This window comes from Hipposideros armiger, unplaced genomic scaffold, assembly GCF_001890085.2.
Source record: "Hipposideros armiger isolate ML-2016 unplaced genomic scaffold, ASM189008v1 scaffold_213, whole genome shotgun sequence".
Lineage (NCBI taxonomy): Eukaryota > Metazoa > Chordata > Mammalia > Chiroptera > Hipposideridae > Hipposideros > Hipposideros armiger.
The window spans coordinates 1,213,586-1,234,371 of record NW_017731563.1 but is presented as its reverse complement, the minus strand read 5'-3'; the positions used below and the strand labels follow the sequence as shown (position 1 = coordinate 1,234,371).

At 36.7% G+C, this 20,786-nt stretch overlaps 1 protein-coding gene across 1 annotated transcript in view; it reads right to left on the bottom strand.

Moving 5' to 3' along the window:
* ERC1 (ELKS/RAB6-interacting/CAST family member 1) overlaps positions 1–20,786 on the bottom strand; it is a 543,350-nt gene that overhangs the window by 383,853 nt on the left and 138,711 nt on the right. The window contains exons 5-7 of the mRNA XM_019654119.1: positions 16,871–17,026; positions 15,533–15,616; positions 12,383–12,550 (exon numbers count right to left, since the gene is read on the bottom strand). Coding sequence (XP_019509664.1) covers positions 12,383–12,550; positions 15,533–15,616; positions 16,871–17,026 — 408 coding nt within the window. The remainder of the gene's footprint in view (positions 1–12,382; positions 12,551–15,532; positions 15,617–16,870; positions 17,027–20,786) is intronic.

Sequence of the window (20,786 nt, the reverse complement as noted above, 5' to 3'; positions counted from 1 at the left end):
CTCACATAGGAGGGCCAGTGACACTGCCCTCTACAGCTAAGATGCTGAACAACAGCTCTACCTGGAGCTGGGCTGCCATGAGTCGCCGGCAACGGCGTAGGCTGCAGCCTCTGCTGCAGTAGGTTGCCATGGGTTACCGTGTGTAGCCAGCAGCCAGCGAGAGCGGCCAGCAGCCACCGTGAGCGGCTGTCCAGAAGCCGGCGACTGATCTACCTCACCCGGGAAGAGCTCAATGACGGTGCCAACTTGGGCAGTGAGGCAACATCCTCCACAACTAGACTGAAGAACAAAATGACAGCAACTTGTCTGTTCCCCTTCCCCCAATTCCCCAATAAAAAAATCTTAAAAAAAAAATTCCTAACAAAGGTGGGCCATGGCAGAAGTCACATCCTTGGCCTGTAGCTTCCTTGACAAAAGTCAATCTTTACCTTAAGCCTGTCTGTTGTCTTTTTGCATCTAAGATAACATACCCTTACAATATCAGAGTAATCTCTTTTTCCGGCCCCCCAGGGGCACAACCCACCACACCAGAGCAGGAAACTACAAAGTCCCTCATTGTGATCCTGTTCCCCAAATACTATATCTCTATGTGCTGTAAAATGCTATTAACTATGCTGTACCCACCAAAGTAAAAGAAGTGTGTGTCTCTCCATTTTACTTTTTATCCAATCCCAGAGATTTCCCCGCTTTGCTTTCTCCCACCTCCTTAATCTACAACCAATGGATTTCATGTAACCTTCCTCCTTTGATTCTAATGCATAAAATAAGTTGCAAAATGGCCATTTTCTGAAGCATTTTCTCAATCCGTTGAGATTTTGCTTCCCGGCAATTGTCGTCAGTTTGTCAGTTTGGCTCAAATAAACTCTTATAAGTTTTCTCTTAGGCTAGATATTTTTTGTCGACAAAACTGAGCTCGACTCAGCCTTAAAGCCCTCTCTAGATGAAAACGCTCAGAATCACAGAAGAGAATGTCCACACTGGAAGGACCCTTAAGGTCACCTGATTGAATCGCTCATCTAAAGCCTGAACGTCCCTTTTAAGCAGGCTTCTCTAGCACTGGAACACCTCCAGCAAAAGCCAGGTACACGCTCCTCTCTAGAAGATACCCACACTCTGCTTTTAATGGGTATAGTAAAAAAGCTCTCTCTAATCTTAAAGTAAAAAACATAAGGTTTTTCTGTAGTTTTATCTATGGGCCCAAGTTTGACCTCTTAGGCCAGCCTCTCTTCCACCTAACAGCCATTCAGATACACGCAGACTATCATTTACTCCCAAGGGCATTTGTTTTCCAAGTTAACTGTCAAGTGTTCCCTCATGGGCCATGGTGTCAGACTCCTTGTGCCTAAACATGCTTAAATGTGACAACGTCTTTTAAATCACTGTACCCAGAACTCAGTGTTTTAGGTGTGGTCTAATCACCTTATCCTTATTTCTAGACACTTCTAAAACAACCTAAGATTGCATAAAGTTTGGTTTTTTGTTTTTCTTTTTTTGGGGAGGAAGGGGTGGGTAGCAGCCACCATACAGAAATTGAAGTATTACTTAAGTAGACTGTTCTGTTTTGCTTTTTTGGTTTTTATGGTTTTGTTGGAGAAAGGGAGGAATAAAGATTTCTATAGTCATCCTATTAAATTTTATCCTCCTTGATTTAGCCCATTACTTTGCTCTTTAAAGATCTTTTGGGATGATGAGTTTCTATCTAATATGCATTTTACCCATCCCTCCCCATATTTTTTTCCATTTAATTCATTAACAAAAATATTTAACAAGGAAGAGTCAAGGTTAAAGAAATATGAGATACTACCAGAAACTTAAATGTAGGTTAACATACAAACTTAAACATCTTTTAGGGTAAGTCATATTACAGTTATGAAGAAACCTAATTATCATCTTACACAACTTACATTTCTTTATCTTATTTACATTGCCTTGCCAATGCCTTGAAGAGGTACAGATCTACTATACCTCTCATATATTCCCAATCTTCCAGACTAGAAATCCTACCAAAGAAGAATATAAAATGAGTGTGAGGTGACATAGTTTTAGTGGTGACTTTTAGTGATTACCATTTCTGCTTCAAAGTCCTCCAATATGCCATTCTAAAAATGCACTTAGGAAAAAGATTAGGTTGTGCATAGATGTGGCAATCCTCTTTCCTCCTTTTTTTGAAAATCAAAATGACATTTGCTCAAAGCCAATCTCAGAAATCTCTCTTATGTTCATGATTCCTCAATGATGATCAATAATGGGTTAGTGATTTTATTTGTACCTGGGATTGAAACTGTCCTAGCCAAAAGGCAAAAAATTTCATAGCACTTCCCAAACTGAGGAAACTGTTAAAATGCAAACTCTAATTTAGTAGATCTGACATAGCTCAAGATTTTGTGTTTCTAACAATTTCTTAGATGAGCCAATACTCCTGGTCTTTGAACTACACTTTGAATAGTAAGGTTATAGACAGATCCCTTAGATGCTTTCTTAAAATATCTCTTTTCAAACATCTTGGGCTTCATTTCATTTTTCCATTGATGAAACATACATCCTACCCTTTTCAGTCCTATTTGTTCCTCTTGATGGGGAAGACAAAAAGAATCTAGATGAGAAATTTCACTTGCTCTATCATCTAGCAACATTATACCAATGAGTGGAAGCAACTGATAAGGTCTTCCTTAACCCCTTGGGTACATTTGATGACTGAGACTCCTCATGCACTTGCTTTGCCTAAGTGCAAGATGACGAGTCTAACTCGTTATTCAATTGAACACAATATTTAACATGTACATTCTTGTTCATTTTAGAGTAGTTTGTATCAGTTGCAACAAAAGAAACAATTACAGTATTTTGGTGAAACTTGTTTGTGATACACTGCCCCATAATGTCAGAAATAAGGAATATATTTTATGAAAGTGATAATGAAACTCTTAATGAAAGTGACTTTGGCAAAAAGAGGAAAAAAAAGAGGGGTGGCGATATTGAAAACATTATAAAACCAGCATGTGTGCTTGAGTATAATAAAGGTAAGGGAGGCATTGATAAACAGGATCAAATGCTAGCATGCTTCCCTGTTATGAGAAAATGTGTAAAGGGATATGAGGAAATGTTTTTTTAGCTAACAGATATAGCCTTTTATAATATACATGTTTTATATTCTAAAATCGACTGCACAACCAAAATAGGCATTGTTTGCTTTCGTCTAGCAACTGCTGACCAATGATTGGAGCAACTGTCATTGCCAAATTATAATTGTGATGGACGTCCTTCAAACAGCGATACACCTTTCCATTTGCAGGCGAAAAATTGGGCACACTTTTCTGAGACTATTCCGCCAACTGAGTCCAAGCAACAGCCTACAAAAAGGTACTGTGTTTGTTATAAACATAAAATTAGGAAAGAGACTACCTATCTGGCAATGCAAACAATGCCAAGTGCCACTGCATTTACCTACTTGCTTTGAAAAGTACCATACTCTTCATAATTAGTAATTTGCTTTTTGTTATACCTTGAATGTATTTATTTTAGTTTGTTTATTTATTTTTGTTTTGCAATTCTGATTACCTGAAGTCATCTCAATACTACGTATGTCACTGATTTTTTAGAAATAAATGAATTTTTACATAAAATCTACTGCTTTTACATATTATTCCAAGTACCGAAAAATTAAATCTGTTCCATATGCAAAATTTTTTTCAAATAAATTGGTACCCAAGTGGTTAAGATCTTTCTCCAAAAGTCTTCACTCTTATTGAATAAGCCTCAATTGATTTTGGAGTTTGGGTTTAATGGCACTATTACTGTTGGGCCTGTGCCAAATTTTTATTTTTTTATTTTTTTTTTTTTTAGGTGAGCCATTCTGCTACCTGTTGGCAGCTCAGCTCAGCTCGGGCCGGTAATCGAACCAGCGAACCTATTGCTCAGAGCTTGCACTCTTGAGCGAGCTCTTAACCAACTTAGCCACTTGGCCGGCCCTAAGTACCAAAGTCTTATACTGATATTTGAATACTTTTTCCTACTTGTCATATTAATGTCCTTTTTAAACTAACTTTCTTGCATCTTACTCCATCCTTCCAGATGCAGTTTCTTTCCTTTTAGCAGTTCTTTCCATGTAGACCCATGGGTAGAAAACTCTGTTTATGTTAGTCTGAAAAATGTCTTCATTCTTTTGGGTTGTCAGAAAAGTCATGACGTATTTTGTCTATGTTTTTCAAAGGTCATTTATTTATATAAAGAACAAAGATCAATCTGATATATATTGCCCGTTTTGTTTGATAACCTTTTGCCATCTTTCAGTGAGCTTCATAATTCCTCGTTCATAGAAGGACCTGTCTTTATTTGCGAAAAACTGAACAAGGTGCTGATTTACAGCCTCATCTGAATTGAACATTATACCACGCAAGGAGTTTTGAAAAGAGTGAAACAGTGGCAGCCTGATGGTGCAAGGTCAGGCGAGTACGGTGGGTGTGGCAATACATCCCATCCAAGCTCCAATAATTTTTGACGGGTGATCAAACTTGTGTGTGGTCTCGCGTTGTCGCAATGGAACACAACTCCTTTACAATTAACAAGCTCTGGACGTTTCTGGATGACAGATTCGTTCAAACTGTCCAATTGCCGACAGTACACATTTGAGTTGATTCTTTGGTTCCTTGGTGGGAGCTCAAAAAACACGACACCTTTCAAATCCCACCACACTGACAGCATAACCGTCCTCTGATGAATGTCTGCTTTCGATGTCGTTTGAGGCAAATCGTCACATCGGGACCAAGACCGTTTATGCACCACATTGTTGTAAACAATCCACTTCTCATCACCAGTTATCAGTCCCTTCAAAAAAGGATCGTTTTCCTCACATTTAATGAGCACATTGCAGATGTTTATAGGCGCCGTCAAATGAATTTTGAGTTCATGCAGAACCCAACTATCGAGCTTGCTTACCTATTCCAGCTTCTTCAGGTGGTCATGAACACTTGAATGATGGATGTTCAATGTTTCTGCAATCTGTCATGTCGTGTAACGTGGGTTTAACTCGATCAATGCCTTTATTTTGTTGTCATCAACTTCAGTGGGCCTCCCTGACGGAGGAGCGTCATTGAGATCAAAATCACCAGCACGAAGTTTCATGAACCATCGTTGGCACTGACGTTCTTGTAGAGCATTGGCACCATAAACTTCATGCAACTTTTCACAAGCTTGACGCGCATTCTTTCCTTTATGGAAGTAAAACAGTAAAACATCGCAAAAATGTACAGTTTGGTCTTCCATCTTCAACTTGTTGTAAAATCTCCAAAACTCAACCAAATCGCTCAATTTTTTTTTAGAATGAAGCTAGAACCGTCAGCTGTCAAATGACATGGCAATAACATAAATGCAAATGACTCTAGTACTTCCAAAAATGAACTAGTGCCATCTGTTGCAAACATGCTTCATCACTTTCCCGAAAACCCAATAAAATCAGAGATGAAAGAAAAGTTACAATGAATTATAATTCATACAAAGAATTATAAAAGAATACTATAAAAGCTATATGCCACCCAATTCAATAACCTAGAAGAAATGGAGAATCTTAAAAATATATAACCTTCCTAAACTAAACCATTAAGAATTAGAAAACGTAAATAAACTGATCAATAGTAAGGAAATTGAAACAGTAATCACAAACTTCCCAAAAAACCAAAGTCCAGGACCAGATAAATTCTACCAAACATTCAAACTCTTCCAAAAAATTGAAGAGGAGGGAATATTTCCTAACTCACTTTATGAGGCCAGCATTACCCTGATACCAAATCAGGCTGGAAAAAAAAACACACAAAAAAAGAAAATTATAGGCCAATATCTCTGATGGAAATAGATGTAAAAATCCTAAACAAAATACTAGTAAATCAAATACAACAATACATTAAATGAATTATACATCATGATCAAGTGGAGTTCATTCCGATACTGCAAGGATGGTTAAACAACCACAAATCAATGTGATACACTACATTAACAAAATAGAAGATAAAAATCATACGATCCTATCAATAGATGCAGAAAGAGCATTTGACAAGATACGATATCCATTTATGATTTTAAAAACTCAATAAAATGGGTATAAAAAATGTACCTCAACTTAATGATGTCCATATATGTTAAACCCTCAGCTAATACCACTCATTGTTGAAAAACTGAAAGCTTTTCTTTTAAGATCAGGAATAAGACAAGGATGCCTTCTTTCATCACTGTTATTCAACATCTTAGTATTGGAAGTCCTAGCCAGAGCAATCAGGCAAGAGAAAGAAATAAAAGGCATCAAAACTGGGAAAGAAGAAATCAAATTGTCATTTTTACAGATGACATGATTCTTTATACAGAAAACCCTAAAGACTCCAGCAAAAACTATTAGAAACAATAAACAAGTATAGTAAAGTTGCAGGATACAAAATCAATGTACAAATATCCATGCATTCCTCTATGCCAGGGATCAGCAAACTTTTGAGACAGAAGAGCCACCAGTGGTCAGCAAACTGCGGCTTGCGAGCCACAGGCTCTGAAGTAAAATTAAAAATGAAAATAAAACCATCATAGTTTCATTTATAAAATCTTTAAAGGATAGTATTCACATAATGGTGATTATGTAAACATATATTTATGTCTCTCGAATAATTTTTAAATTGTTGTGAGGGACAGGATTGGCTCTTCCAGGGGTCGCCAAACTTTTGAGATGGACTGTACCCAAAGAGCCACATGTGGCTCACCAGCTGCAGTTTGCCGACCCCTATTGTATACTAACAATGAAATTGCAGAAAAGGTAATGAAAAAAATAATTCCTTTTGCAATTGCAACAGAAATAATAAAATACCTGGGAATAAACAAAAGAGGTGAAGGACCTGTATGCTGACAACTATAAGACATTGTTGAAAGAAAGTGAAGACACAAAGAAATGGAAAGATATTCCATGCTCATGGATTGGAAGAATTAACATTGTTAAAATGGCCATATTACCTAAAGCGATAAACAGATTTAATGCAATCCTCATCAAAACCTCAATGGCATTTTTCACAGACACTGAACACAAAAACCCTCAAATTCATATGGAACCACAAGAGACCCCAAATAGCCAAAGCAATCCTGAGAAAAAAGAACCAAGCGAGAAGTACATTTCCTGACTTTGAACTGTACTACAAAGCTACAATAATCAAAACAGTATGGTATTGGCAGAAAAACAAGACACACAGACCAATGGAACAGAATTGAGAGCTCAGAAATAAACCCACACATATATGGACAACTAATTTTCAAGAAAAGAGCCCAAAACACACAATGGAGAAAGGAAAGTCTCTTCAATAAATAGTGCTGGGAAAGCTGGAAAGTCATATGGAAAAGAATGAAACTAGGATGCTATCTGACACCATACACAAAAATTAACTCAAAATGGATTAAGGACTTGAATATAAAAAGTGAAATAATAAAACACATAGAAAAAAACATAGGCACTAAACTTATGGACCTTGGTCTCTGATGGGTTTTTATGAACTTGACCCCAAAGGCAAGGGAAGTAAAAGAAAAAAATAAATGAATGGGACGGCATCAAACTAAAAAGCTTTTGCACAGCAAAAGAAACCATCAACAAAACAAAAAGGCAACCAAATGAATGGGGGAAGACATTTGCAAATGATAGCTGTAATAGGGGCTAATATCCAACATATATAAAGAACTCATATAACTCAACAACAACAAAAACCCACAAAAATCTGATTAAAAATTGGGCAGAGGACCTGAACAGAAATTCTCCAAGAAAGACATACAGAAGGCCAACAGATATGAAAAGATGCTGAACATCACTAGTTACAAGGGAAATGCAAATCAAAACTAAGAGACACCACCTCATAATGGTTACTATCAATAAGACAAGAAAAAACAAGTGTTGGAGAGGATATAGAGAAAAGGGAACCCTCGCACACTACTGATGGGAATGTAAACTGGTAGAACTACTATGGAAAATAGTGTGGATGTTCCACCAAAAATGAACAAAACAGCTACCAAATGACCTAGCAATTTTTTGGGGTATCAACCAAAAAAATTTGAAAACATGTATTCGTAAAAATATATGCACCCCTATATTCATTGCAGCATTATTCAGAGTAGCCAAGACATGGAAACAACTTAAGTGTCCATCGACAGATGATTGGATAAAGAAGAAGTGGTACATATACACATTGGAATACCACTCAGCCTTAAAAAAAAATGAAATATCATCTTTTATGACAACATGGATGGATCTTGAGAGTATCATGTGGAGTGAAATAAGTCAGACTGAAAAGGACAAGAACCACATGATTTCACTCATATGTGGGATATAAAACAGAAAGCAACAATGAACAAACAGAACAAACATACAAACAGAAAAACAGACTCATAGATACAGAAAACAGATTGGTAGTTACCAGAAGGGAAGGGAGGTGGGAGGAGGACAAAGAGGGTAAAAAGGGTCAAATACAAGGTGACAGAAAGAGACTAGGCTTTGGGTGGGGAGCACTCAATAGAGTATAAGATGTCATTATGAAGTTGTATACCTGAAATTTATATAATGTTATTAACTAATATTATACCAATAACTTTAATTTAAAAAACTAGACATTTCCAACTAAATCCTACTTTAGTTATGTCCCAAAGATTTTCTTTTACTTTCTATTCCATACAATTTGATACACAGTGCTTCAGCATGTCACTTACCGTCTCTGCAACTCAGATGCCTCAACGGAGGCATTATAGCATTATAATCAAAAACATACATTTTGGAGTTTTAATTGATCAGGTACTGAATTCCAGGTAATGAGTCATGCAACTTCAATCTCTCTAAGCTTCAATGTGCCCATCTATAAAATGTTAACTCAGAAAGTGAACAAAAGTATTTGCATCCTGCACAGTGCATAGAAAGCATTCAACTTTGGATAGTATCCATTTTTTTTAATTATGAAAAGACTAGATAATCTCTAAAACTGTACTCTGGTCCTAGGAAAGTATTACTAACTCTCAGTGCACTGAGGAAGTCAGAGCTCTAGCTAGAAGAGGTTGACATACTGAGGTACTGGGATGGGGACCGAAGCAGACGGTACGTGTCAAACAACAGCATCCAAGCTGCAGGACCTGAACATCCTAAACTAGGGCAGTTCTTTACTTTGTAGTGGATGCTGATCCCCTGATCCAGCTGTGAATGAGGAACCACTTCACCTAACTGTCAGGAAGCTACTGATGATAATGTCCTTCTATAATAAGTAGAATTCCAAACCTCAATGTCCTGGAGAAGAAAAAAAAAAGAGTACTTATTCTAAGGCAGTAAGGTCTTCATTATTTTAATTTACTGATAAAATCAGCTCTGCTCTGCATAATGAGAATTCATCCAGAAAATACATTCAACGAGAGGCCCATGGTATGTCATTAACATTTAGGAACAAGAAAGTGGGCATAAAACAGAAAAATTCCAAAAAACATTATAACCAATATTGAAAGTCTCTGGGTTACTAGTGAGATTGGCCCCAAGAGCCAAAGTGCTAATTAAACACTTTACATAATTCTCAACTACAAAAGCAAGAAAACAGTGTTTGTCTTGCCCAACCCATACCATTACTGAGGATTAAATGAAACAACAGAAATCAAATTAAAAAAAAATATTTGTAAATTCTAAAGGGTTTTTTTTTAATTTTAACCCATTGATATTTAATATTTCCCTCCAAATGCAGATGAGAGCTACATAATTATACATCTATTCTAGCCCTACTACCCTTAGGAAGTTGGTGTTATTATTACACTCATTTACAGATTAGTAAAGAGGATAAATAACTCATCCAAGGTCACATATCTAGGTCTGACTCCAATGTCCATGCTTTTGACCACAATGCTACTAAATCGAGATCACCTCTCTGTGAAGGTCAGCAGATTAAAAGAGATGTTCATAAAATCAGAGCAATTCCAGATACTGTGTATTGTACATTGCCAACATGAGAGGGCCACCACATTTCCTGGACCCTGAACAGGAAGAAAAAAATTTAAAAAAATAAAAAAAAATCAGGTATTTTCCCATATCCCTTTTTGCCTTAAAGAATTTTAAAATTTAAAAAAAAAAAAAGAAAAAAAATTCCTCGATCCATGTTCTTTTTCATATGTACTTAACTTAATGATTTGAAAAAGTCGATCAAAGTCTACAATAGCTGCAGAGAGGAAGACAAAATCAACTAAGTTCAAATTACAGAAATATATGACAAGTTTCAAAGAGCTGGTTCAAACTACCTATGATGGGCTCTAACATGAGAAAGTTGCTTTGGAAACAGTGACCCTTGTCAAGTGTCACCAGAGTGATTTAATTAAAAAAAAGTAAATGCTAATCAGTAGGCATAGTACATTAATTTAATCATCCCAAATTCAAAAGGAAGTTAGTTTTCACACTGTTATGTTTTAGGATGAGACAGATATATTTGAGCAGTTGTCCTAGTAACTTAGGAGGTAATCACTGAAACTCAGTTACTACCACAATGGCTAAAAACAAATCTAAAAGCCATTCAAAAATGACCACAAATATAGTCTTTATTCTCTATGGTGCAAGAAACCAATCACAAGCCCATCTTTGTGAGAACTAGCTAATAAGAACATTATTTGAGAGAAGTACAAAGAGAAGGATGGAGCACCAAGAGGAAAAAGGTATTTATTAGACTGTGACAAGCTTTTAAATGTTTCCATTATCATTAACCAACTGCCTGACTGCCTGGTTCTGTGGTTCCCACACCTGCCCTCTCCATCCAAAGCTATCACTGCAGCAAACCCGGAAGTAGGCTCACGTCTAGATCACTGGCACCCTCTTCTGACCCTTTTGCAGTACTGCATGCATACCAGTCTGACGTGAAAACTTTAATAAAGCCGTAAATTAGTAACTTTGCAAGTAACATTTTCCAGATAATTGTATATTTGAAATTCCATAAACAAACATAATTTAGCTTAATAAAAATATGATAGAGCATTAAAATTTATAAAATTTATGCCCATGAAAAGAAACCAACCCTGTTCTCTTAACATTTTAATAGTTTACCTATATTAGCTGATTTTATTACAAGAATTACAATAACTAACATACAAAGACCTTACTGTGTGTGCCGAGCACTAAGTATGAATAAACAGATTCAATCCTAACAACCCTATGAGGTAGGCACTCCTATTCTCTTCATCTTACAGATGTGTAAAGTGAGGCAAAATGAAGTTAAATAACGCACCCAGGATCACGCACCTGGGTGAGAAGCAGTAAGGTTGAAGGTCAAACTCAGTAAGTGTGACTGCAAAGCCAGAGTCTTATTTATCCCTAAAATATCCCTCTGAGGTAGAACGGAGTTGATATCACAATAAAATATGACATGATTAAAAGAGGAAAAAAAAGTAAGTTGTAAGGAAAGTTACAAGTAAGTCATCCAAATCTCTCAATTTCAACAAAGTCCCAAACTGTATGAAAATAGTACATGAAATAGCTTTGGTCATTTTCTCATTCCTCTTCACTTGAAGATTCTGATCCTCTGGGTCTATGATGTTTTTATGCATTCTTTTTACTCTCCATTGCTTTTCTCCATCAAACTATGCCCTTATTTATCTATGATCTGGTTCTTTAAAAGGAAAAACTAAACCATACTATAACACTTTTTTTTTCTTCTATAAAGCAAAACTACTTACCTTTTCTTACCTAAATTCCCTATTTCATTGAGATCTTTAAAAAATATTTACATTAAGACAGTAAATCCAAGTAGCATCATCAATTCCTTCTCATTGCAAATATGATAGATTCTCATCTGTCTAGAATTATTTGATGTATTGCTACCTGAAATCAGGGCTGACAGACTAGCTCATTTAAGATTTCTAAAAATACTAACTTTATTTTCAAACAGGATATGAAGGCACCTTGTCTAATGATCTGTAGTTCAAAAAGATATCTATGTAGAACATTTCTAGATTCCACAATTTGCCTACTTAAAGCTACTCATAATATCAAAATTTAAGAACACTTACTAATCCAAACACAGGATAACAAAGCGCACTGCCATTCATGAGAACATGGATGAGAACAAAATCTTCATTTAGATTTCTTTCTTATAATTATGTTTTCATTTTATAATGTTAGTTTTAAGTATACTTTACAAGTGTAGACTTAGTGAAAGTGTATTGAAAACATAAACTGCACCACTGTTAATTTGTTAGACCCAAAAACAAGATGGTTATATTTTAGTACAATAACTGATCACACTGCTAAAGAATTAATCATAACATTATTCTTATTTCCCTAATCTAAGCATAACAAAAACAGTACAGGTAATACATATGAAAAGGTGCCAAGGAACCAACTCCCTGCGAATCCCAGAATGCTTTGTACCTCGGTCTGGAGGATGGCAGCCCTCTGTTCCTTAGCAGTCAAGGACTCCTTCAGGACTTCAATGTGCTGCTTGCTGTCTGAGAACTGGTTTGTGAGCGTTTCTAGCTTTGTCTGTAGAGCTAGTAGTTCTGTGTCCTTCCTGGACAGCTCCTGCTTCACTTGACCAATCTAAAGAAGAAAATAAAATGCTATAAGCAAAAAAGAAGTGAAACCACCACCTCTAATATGGATCTTTAACAGATCTGAATTACAGGATAAGAAAGAAAATGCAGCATTAGCTTTTTGACAGGACATCATTCATCTTTTGCATCATCTAATCTTAGATAACCACCACCAACCCCTCCCTAAAAAAAATAAAAAAATAAAAAGTTTATTCAACTAATAGGGACATTTCCAGTTTTCATTTACTGTGTCTCCTAAACATTTTTTGAAGTCCCTTAGAAAAGGAATGGAGGGAGAAATATCCCAATTCACTTAGAGACTGAAATGGCAGTAAACATATGAACAACACTGTGCTGATGAAAGTTTACATTTGATAAAGTCAGAACTCTTCAGAACATAAAATAGGGTTAGTGTAGATGCAACTGAAAAGGAAAAAAAGAAACCTCCTGGTGTTGCTATTTCAATTCAAAAGCTGCCACTGCTGTATTTTTTCATTAAGGTTTTTCTCATTCTCAAACAAAAGTTTACATAAAATCCTTATCTTAAAAGCCATTTTTAGTGTTATCAGGCATTATTTATATATGCTTTTTAAAAATCCCATGATACTGCTGAGTTAGGGGTACTGACTTAAAAGAAAAGTTTTACCTACAAAGTTGTATAGCCTACACCATGTCATTCCAACTAAATGATGATGACCTACATAAAGAATGCATAAATCTCATTCTGTAGAATGTACATGTGTAAACTGAATTTTAACTACCCTGACACAGTAATCCATAAATCAACAGGGGCCATTCCTTCTCCTATAAATGTCTCTGACCTTAACTTAGAAAACATTATTTCTAGCATCTCTTTTACATTTCTGTGTTTCTAAAAATTTTTTAAATAGTCTTTTATTCTCAGTGTAAGCCAAATTAACAGAAATCAGATTTCTTTTACATTATATTACTGCCTCACAAGGTAACTGTGCACTAAAAGATGGTTTAACTATTGGAAGTATAACTGTGACAAGAAGTCAGTAATTTCAGTATCTCTGATAAAATGAAAAGTACTTTTTATTTTTTTATTCAATATATGTAAAGTATTTTAATTGTAATAACTTAGGTATAGTAAAGTTATAGGACAAAGCTTTTCAGAATAATTTCCCATAAGGAAGTATAAAATAAAGTTTACTTTAATTAAAATTAGGCTTTTAAAAAACACTAAAAATAAATTCTAATTTACTCTTCTGTTTCACAAGAAGACAAACATATTTCTCATATGCATGAAATCTCTTTCTACAGATATAGTTATTCATTCAACATGGACGCAAAGTACTTGAGGACACTAAGAACATCAGTGGAAAATCATTGTAAATGGCAACTATTTCATCCTGGTGTACTAATCTGTACCAAGAGTTGCCATTGTAATTGTGTAGTGTCTTTCATGATATTCCTTTACCAACAAAAAATACACACTCCACCCCTAACATACAGAATGAACTAACAACACACTTGCTGTATGAATGAAGAATATTCAGGAGAAATGTTCAAAGTGTTATCACTTCCTCAGCTAAATACAGGACTATGGCTTAAAGATTACTCAAATTTCTAACTACCTCTAATCCAGTGATCAAAAATAAATATAAAGTCTCAGTTTCCTCATCATCTGCATTATTACGTAATCTTCAAATAGTGCTATATTGACCATAAAGACTGAGAAAGTGAAGAAAATATTCTAAAGGGAGAACAGAGTTTGGAAGCACAAATTTTGCTTAAAAGTGAGAAGCAATGGGTTTGTGAGTAATTATTTTACCTCTCTAAGCCTTGGTTTCCTAATCAGAAATATGGAAAAAGTAAATCAGTGCCACTGTATTGTTTAGAGATAAAACAAAATAATGTATGGAATGTGCTTAGCCTATTGTTTGACACAAAAACAAATGAATAGTAGCTGAGAAAAACAAAGAGGCGTTACAGATCAAGTGCTCCTCTAGACAACACATGATTACCATAAACCAAATTCAACCCTTTCAGACCAAATGTCTCACTTTTTATCTACACTGTGAAGTGGTCCATAAATAGCCAACACACCAAACTAGCATGTATTTTTTTATGTTGCATTCCAATCTTATCCCACCATTATTTTCAAAAGCCCTGAAACTTGTGTGACTAACGTGAGCACAGCCTGGTGTAGGGCAATGGAGTGAGGAGCTTACAGCTTGGGCTCCAGAACCAGGCTGCATATATAAAACTCAAACTCTCTTCTTCCTAGCTATGTTTTCCTAGACACCATACTGTTGCCCCATGTTCCTCACCTATAAATTGGGGTTGATAATATACCTACCATAGTTTATAAAATGTTTATGAGTGTTCAAGTATTAGCTATTCTATTATTATATTTTGAAATGAATTTTAAGTTCTTTAGAAAGAAGACTGAACTAGATTTAGAGACTTTAAATAAGCTTCATGCTAATTCTAATTTACTAGATAACTCTAAATAAGCTAATCACTTTCTATACATCTGTTCTAAAGAAAGTAACATTTGTTGCAAAATCACTAAATGGGGACTGAAACATGGTACCTAATATGAAGGGAAAGCACTTTACTCAATTTCAAATTCAAATAAACACTAGGTGATGGACCTAGGATACCTGCATATTTGTGCCGAAGAAGAAAAAAGAGACTACCATTCATATCAATCAACAAGTATCTCGTAACAGGAAAGGAGTTGAGAAAAAACAAGCTTTGAAGTACCATCCATACAGTGACAACAGCAGTAATAAGGAATCAGGTACAGGGTTTCCAGAACGTATGAGGGCTCACTGCACACAAAGTGACAGGGTCAAGCTGGGGAGCAGAGTTGGTTAGAGAGCAGAGCGGGCTGGTTAGTGCCAGCACTGGGCAAAGCTGCCAGCCACAGAGAATGGAAGTGGAAGCCACCCAGAAGCCAGAGCCAGCAGCTCCCACTGTGGGCCCCCGGCACACACACAGTGAATCTTACGGCAAAGACCTCAGCCTGAAGACCAGCTGCTCTCTTTTTCAGCTCCTCCCCTTGAGCCTCTTTCGAACTTAGTTCCTCCTTCAGTTGTTCTACCTGCCACGACATTGTTATTCTTTTTCACTTATGTGTCAGTTTAAGTTTTATTATCTGCTTTGAGCCAGAGCAGTAACTGGAAATAACAAGAACATAGAATACAATCAAATCTGTTCCCCTAATTCCCTCTTCAAAGGACCCTAAATGGTTTCTCGATTTTCAACGAGTTTTTTAAATGGCCCGGAATGTGCTCATCACCAAATGGGAAGCAGAGCTTATACCGTAGTATGTTTTGTTCTCAAATTAGGGTGAAAAATCCACACTAATGGGAAGTTGAACATGTAAATTTTTAAGTTTTAAGTTAACATGAAATTGGCAGTCATCATTGATAGCAGATTCTTAAAATAATACAGGAATATTCTACAGATTTAAATGCCAGGTATGAGATTACCAAGCAAGAAGCCAGAAACTGGAGAGGGAGTTATAATTGTATCATTCCTTTACGGCTTTCACTTCTGAGAAACTGTTGAACTAATACAACTGGGACATGGGGCGGGGCGGGGAGGTTCCTATAGTCTAGGTAATACTTTATAATTACAATTATGACTTTTAATTAAACCACAACAAACCTGAGAAATTGATAAATGCAATGAACTAAATCCTCCAATTTGCCTAAAGAGCTTATAGAATCAAACTAGCTGACCTTCCATCTGAGGCAGGAATACTGTGACCAAGTTGATACACACATACCAGCATGTCCCAATGACTCCTATATTCCTTTACAGACACCTTGAAGCGCACACGGGAAACAATAAACCTGATACAAATGGCTCTTCTCCAAGGGACCGAAAAGGGATTTCCTTTATGGGACTGTATTTGAAGGGAAAAAATGACTTAAGCCATTTCAGGGTTAAGGGGTGGGCTAAATTCAGCCTCCTAGTGTTTTTTACTTTAAAATACTTCACAAGAGGCAGAGAACTATAATAGATGTCTCGTGTAGTAAGAAAAACTCATCTGGTTGTAATTCTACTAAATCATCTAAAAGTCCTGATAGCATAAAATGCTTAACTGTAATAATACATACTTAGCCTCATGCAGGTAATTTTGTTTTAAGTGAAAACTTGAAATGGCTATAGAACTTCAGTAATTCTGACGTTAATTCTGGACAAGTTCCACTTGAAAGAATTATTTTAGAAGTATGCTTTCCTGAAGTCTGATAAAACAGTGTGAAGGTCTTCACCATCACTAAGGACGTAGGAATATGCATCAATTTCTCTAACCCTTTTTTTAGATTACAGTATCACACACCATTACCTTATTTTTCATAAATTTAGAATGGCTCCGATAGACCTCCATTTGCTTCATTTCCTCCTCTCGTTCTTCAGTACTCAAAGCCCCATTGGATTTCAGCATCTGAATTTCTTCTTCCAAGTCTCGGAGCCCACGCTCCATAGAGGAAATTTTGGAATCCTGAGAACAATGGAAGACTTAAACATTGAAGTATTCACACAAAAAATAAGAGAAGCTGAACAACCCAGTCTTTACAGATGTTAAGTATAACAATGATAAGAATGCAGGAAACTGCTGTCTAGCAATTGATGCCTTGCTTCTAAAATATATCCTTTATGGCCACTTGGGTGGGAGGAGGAGGACCCATATCTATAATATGATTTTTCCGCTATCCCTTCCTCCAGTCTAGTCTGCACCCTTTCAATTAAAGTTGAGAGAATTAACAAAAAAGTAGTAGCCGTGGAAAACTGGTTAATGTTTCTTTATACTTTACGGTCAACAAATATCTAGTGAAAATTTTTATAATATTAACAGTAAAACCTTTTCTAGTTATATTTTATCATTTTACTTGGTGACCACTAAAAGCTTTTTCTGCACACAAAGGAGAGGGCAGAAGTATAAGAGGGTTTCAAAGATTTACACAATTATGTGTATAACAACAGTTACAAAAATAAAGGTTTTAGAACATCCCATTGCAGAAAAACAATGGGATGAATAATTACATTAATAGTTACAGTTGGTCCTATTAGTAATCTTACTTTTTCTCTATACTTCTCCATACATTTGAAATATTTCATAATAATTTTTTTTAATTACTGTCCTTGTAATTCAGGACCACCACAAATATCACCTCCTAGAACATCCTTTCATATTCAATTTCTTGGGTTAGTTTGTCACAGTATCTAGTGATTACTTTAGATCTCATCAATCACAGAAAAGCTCTCCCATAGAATAGATACTTTTATATCTATCATTGTACAAGCTTATTCACCTAAGAACTAAAGACCTTAAAGAGCATCAGTTAAGTATAGCTTTATTTTATTTGGAATTTTAGAAAAACTATGCCTTTAGGAATTAATTTTGAGAATAATTTCCTCTTGCACTTTACCTCAAGGATTGCTTGATTGACTTTCCTTGCTATCATAATTCTTAGAACATGCAGATAAAGGTTAAAGGATTTCTCACAAGATGACTACACCTCGCTATTTTTAGGTTCGGGGAGAGGAGGGCATGTACTCCTCTGTCTTACATTGTATTCCCTTTAAAAATATCACAACAAAAGTTTTCTTTTACGAATTTATTCAAATTAAACTTACATTTGGTTTAAAATTCAATGTACTGAGTCAGTACAATCAGAGACATTCTAAATCTAAGCCAGGATCTTTATTTACTCCTTGGAAATTAGTGGGTCTCAGGCAATCACCCGGCCCGTAAAGAACAAATAAACTACTTCAATTGCACTATCTGAAAATTCACTATTGAGATTATTATAAATCTTCCTGGAAATATCAGGATGCTAGCCCTCAAAAATGATGAAAATACTAAGCACATGCATGTGACTAACCCGCAAATGAAAGAGAAATGAGGCTCACTTCTGACCTTAGCCTGGATGGCAATGGAAGGGGCTGCGGAACCAAGGGGGTGTGTCTCTAGCACCACTGGGGCTCCACACAAGATAAAGGAGCCTTCAGCTGGAAAGCCCAGCTCTGCACATCACACAGAAGGTACTGCCCCTGCAAAGCCCCTCAAGGCCCATGTCAACAAACATGATCCATCTTCTTCCAACCCCAACACAGATAGAGGCAGCTCTTGACCAAATCAGCATCCTCAATGCCAAATCACTCACCCACCATGAAAGGTTCTCCCCAAGAAGGGGACCATAACTGCAGCTCTGAAAGCCACGAGGCAGGAGCTGACTGCCCAGAAAAAGAACCTGCCAGGCTACTCTTTGACATCAGGGTAGAAAATTAATGCCTGATATGCTCGACTTGTTCTAACACCAACTCAACCAGTACTCAGGCTGCGTTTATCTGGGGACAGTCCTTCCAATGAGGCTTCTTACTCCTAGGATGTGTAATAACTAAGTAAATAAATTCCTTATCATGTTACTGCTCTGTACTTCCCCAGTCCTGGGTCTTCCATCATTAATCAACCAATCCCACTGAGCCTAATGAAATCCTCAACTTTTTTTCAAAAGTTGTCTCCCTATCCCACGTAAAACACAGCTTTCCCAAAGGATATAATTTCCCTGAACCCTCTCCAGTGAAGGTCACCAACCCCCAGCACCACACAACATCAGGGAAAGTGTGGGCATCCTGGCTCCGCAATGCTCTTCCCCTTTCTTTAAGACTCACATTCCTCTTCACCCCACCCTCCTCACTGAGGCCATCGAGGGGCTCCTTGTCACTCCTGCCCATTTTAAGAAGTCTTTGGCACCTGACTTACAACCGATCTCCCCTTCAAATGCCTCTTGCCACCATTTCAATGTCCGAATTCTTTGATGCCCCTAATTCCAGCGACCTCACCCTCCAGTCCATTTTAGCTATCTGGTTTATAGGTCTACACTCTGAATTATTCACTACCCAGGCTCTCTTCCCAGGCCTGTCACCATCACTCTCATTATCTGCTCTTCGTCAACTTCACAGAGATCTCTACTTCCCTAACTTTTGTATTTTCTCCCAACCTGCCAGTTCATGCTAAATTTTTCTCCTTCCTATGCAGCTACCTTCCTGGGCTGATCATCCAAACTACTCTTTCACCATCACCCTCAATTCATTGGCATCCCAATAATTCTGCTGTATCCATCCAAAAAACTCTAATCCTTGTGCCATACAGTAGTTCTTCCATGTTCATCCACTGCTAAAGGGAAAAGAAACAAAATAAGAGAAAAAGGAAGCAAAGGGGGAAAGAGGGTAGAGAGGGAAAAGATGGGAGGAGGAGAAGGGAGAAGAGCGGGGGGGGGGGAGCGAGGAGGCTGAGGAGGAGAATTACATCACCTCAAAGATGACTGTTGGGCCCTTTTATTGCCTGTCAATCATCTTCCTTTCCCAATTCCCCAAAGACTATTCTAGATCTTCATTATTCTCCCAAGCTCATGCCACACTCAGCAACTCAACTATTTCAGTAGTGATTTCAGCGTGACATCCACCTGATACTACTGGGCCACCAGAATCTCAGAGTCTCTTGCTTCTTAACAGAATGGCTAAAGGTTAACACAACTTAAAATAGATCCACTACCAATTAATACCATTATACTTTCCCATTTTGTCAAAAGGCAACTAAAATAATTTTGTGAATGGAGGTACATTCATTGTGGTTTATTCTTAGGTTTCAATGGGGATCTGGAAATATCATGTACAAATAAACCTGTGGGAAATGTGACATTCAATTAAACCTTTTAAAAGCTCTTTATAAGATTATGTTCAAGACTACTAATGGTCTAACTACAAAGAATCTAGAATTCATTAATTTGGAATTTGCTTGGAAAGTCATTTCCCCATTGAGAATAAAGATGTACATGATATAAACAAAGTTTTTAGAGGAATCATACAAATTAAAAGAACAGTTCTCATAACTGCACTTGAGAAGCATCTACTTATATAAAACTATTTATATGCCAAAAACTAAATATTCTTGTCATATCAATGAATATTAAATGAAGGTCCACAATGTAAAACATAGTATCAAACATTTTAGGAAATGTGAAGAAGTTAAAAACAGAGAGAGAAAGAGAGAGACAGAGAGAGACAGAGAGAGAGACAGAGAGGCAGAGCGAGAGAGAGAGAGATTTCCCTATGTGTAAGAACCTTTTAGCTGTTGTTAATAAAGAACATGTTAAAAGTCAGGCCGAGTGGCGCGATGGTTAAGAACTGGCTTGGGACGCCAGAGGGCCCCGGTTCGGATCCCACATATGAGGGCCAGTGACACTGCCCTCTACAGC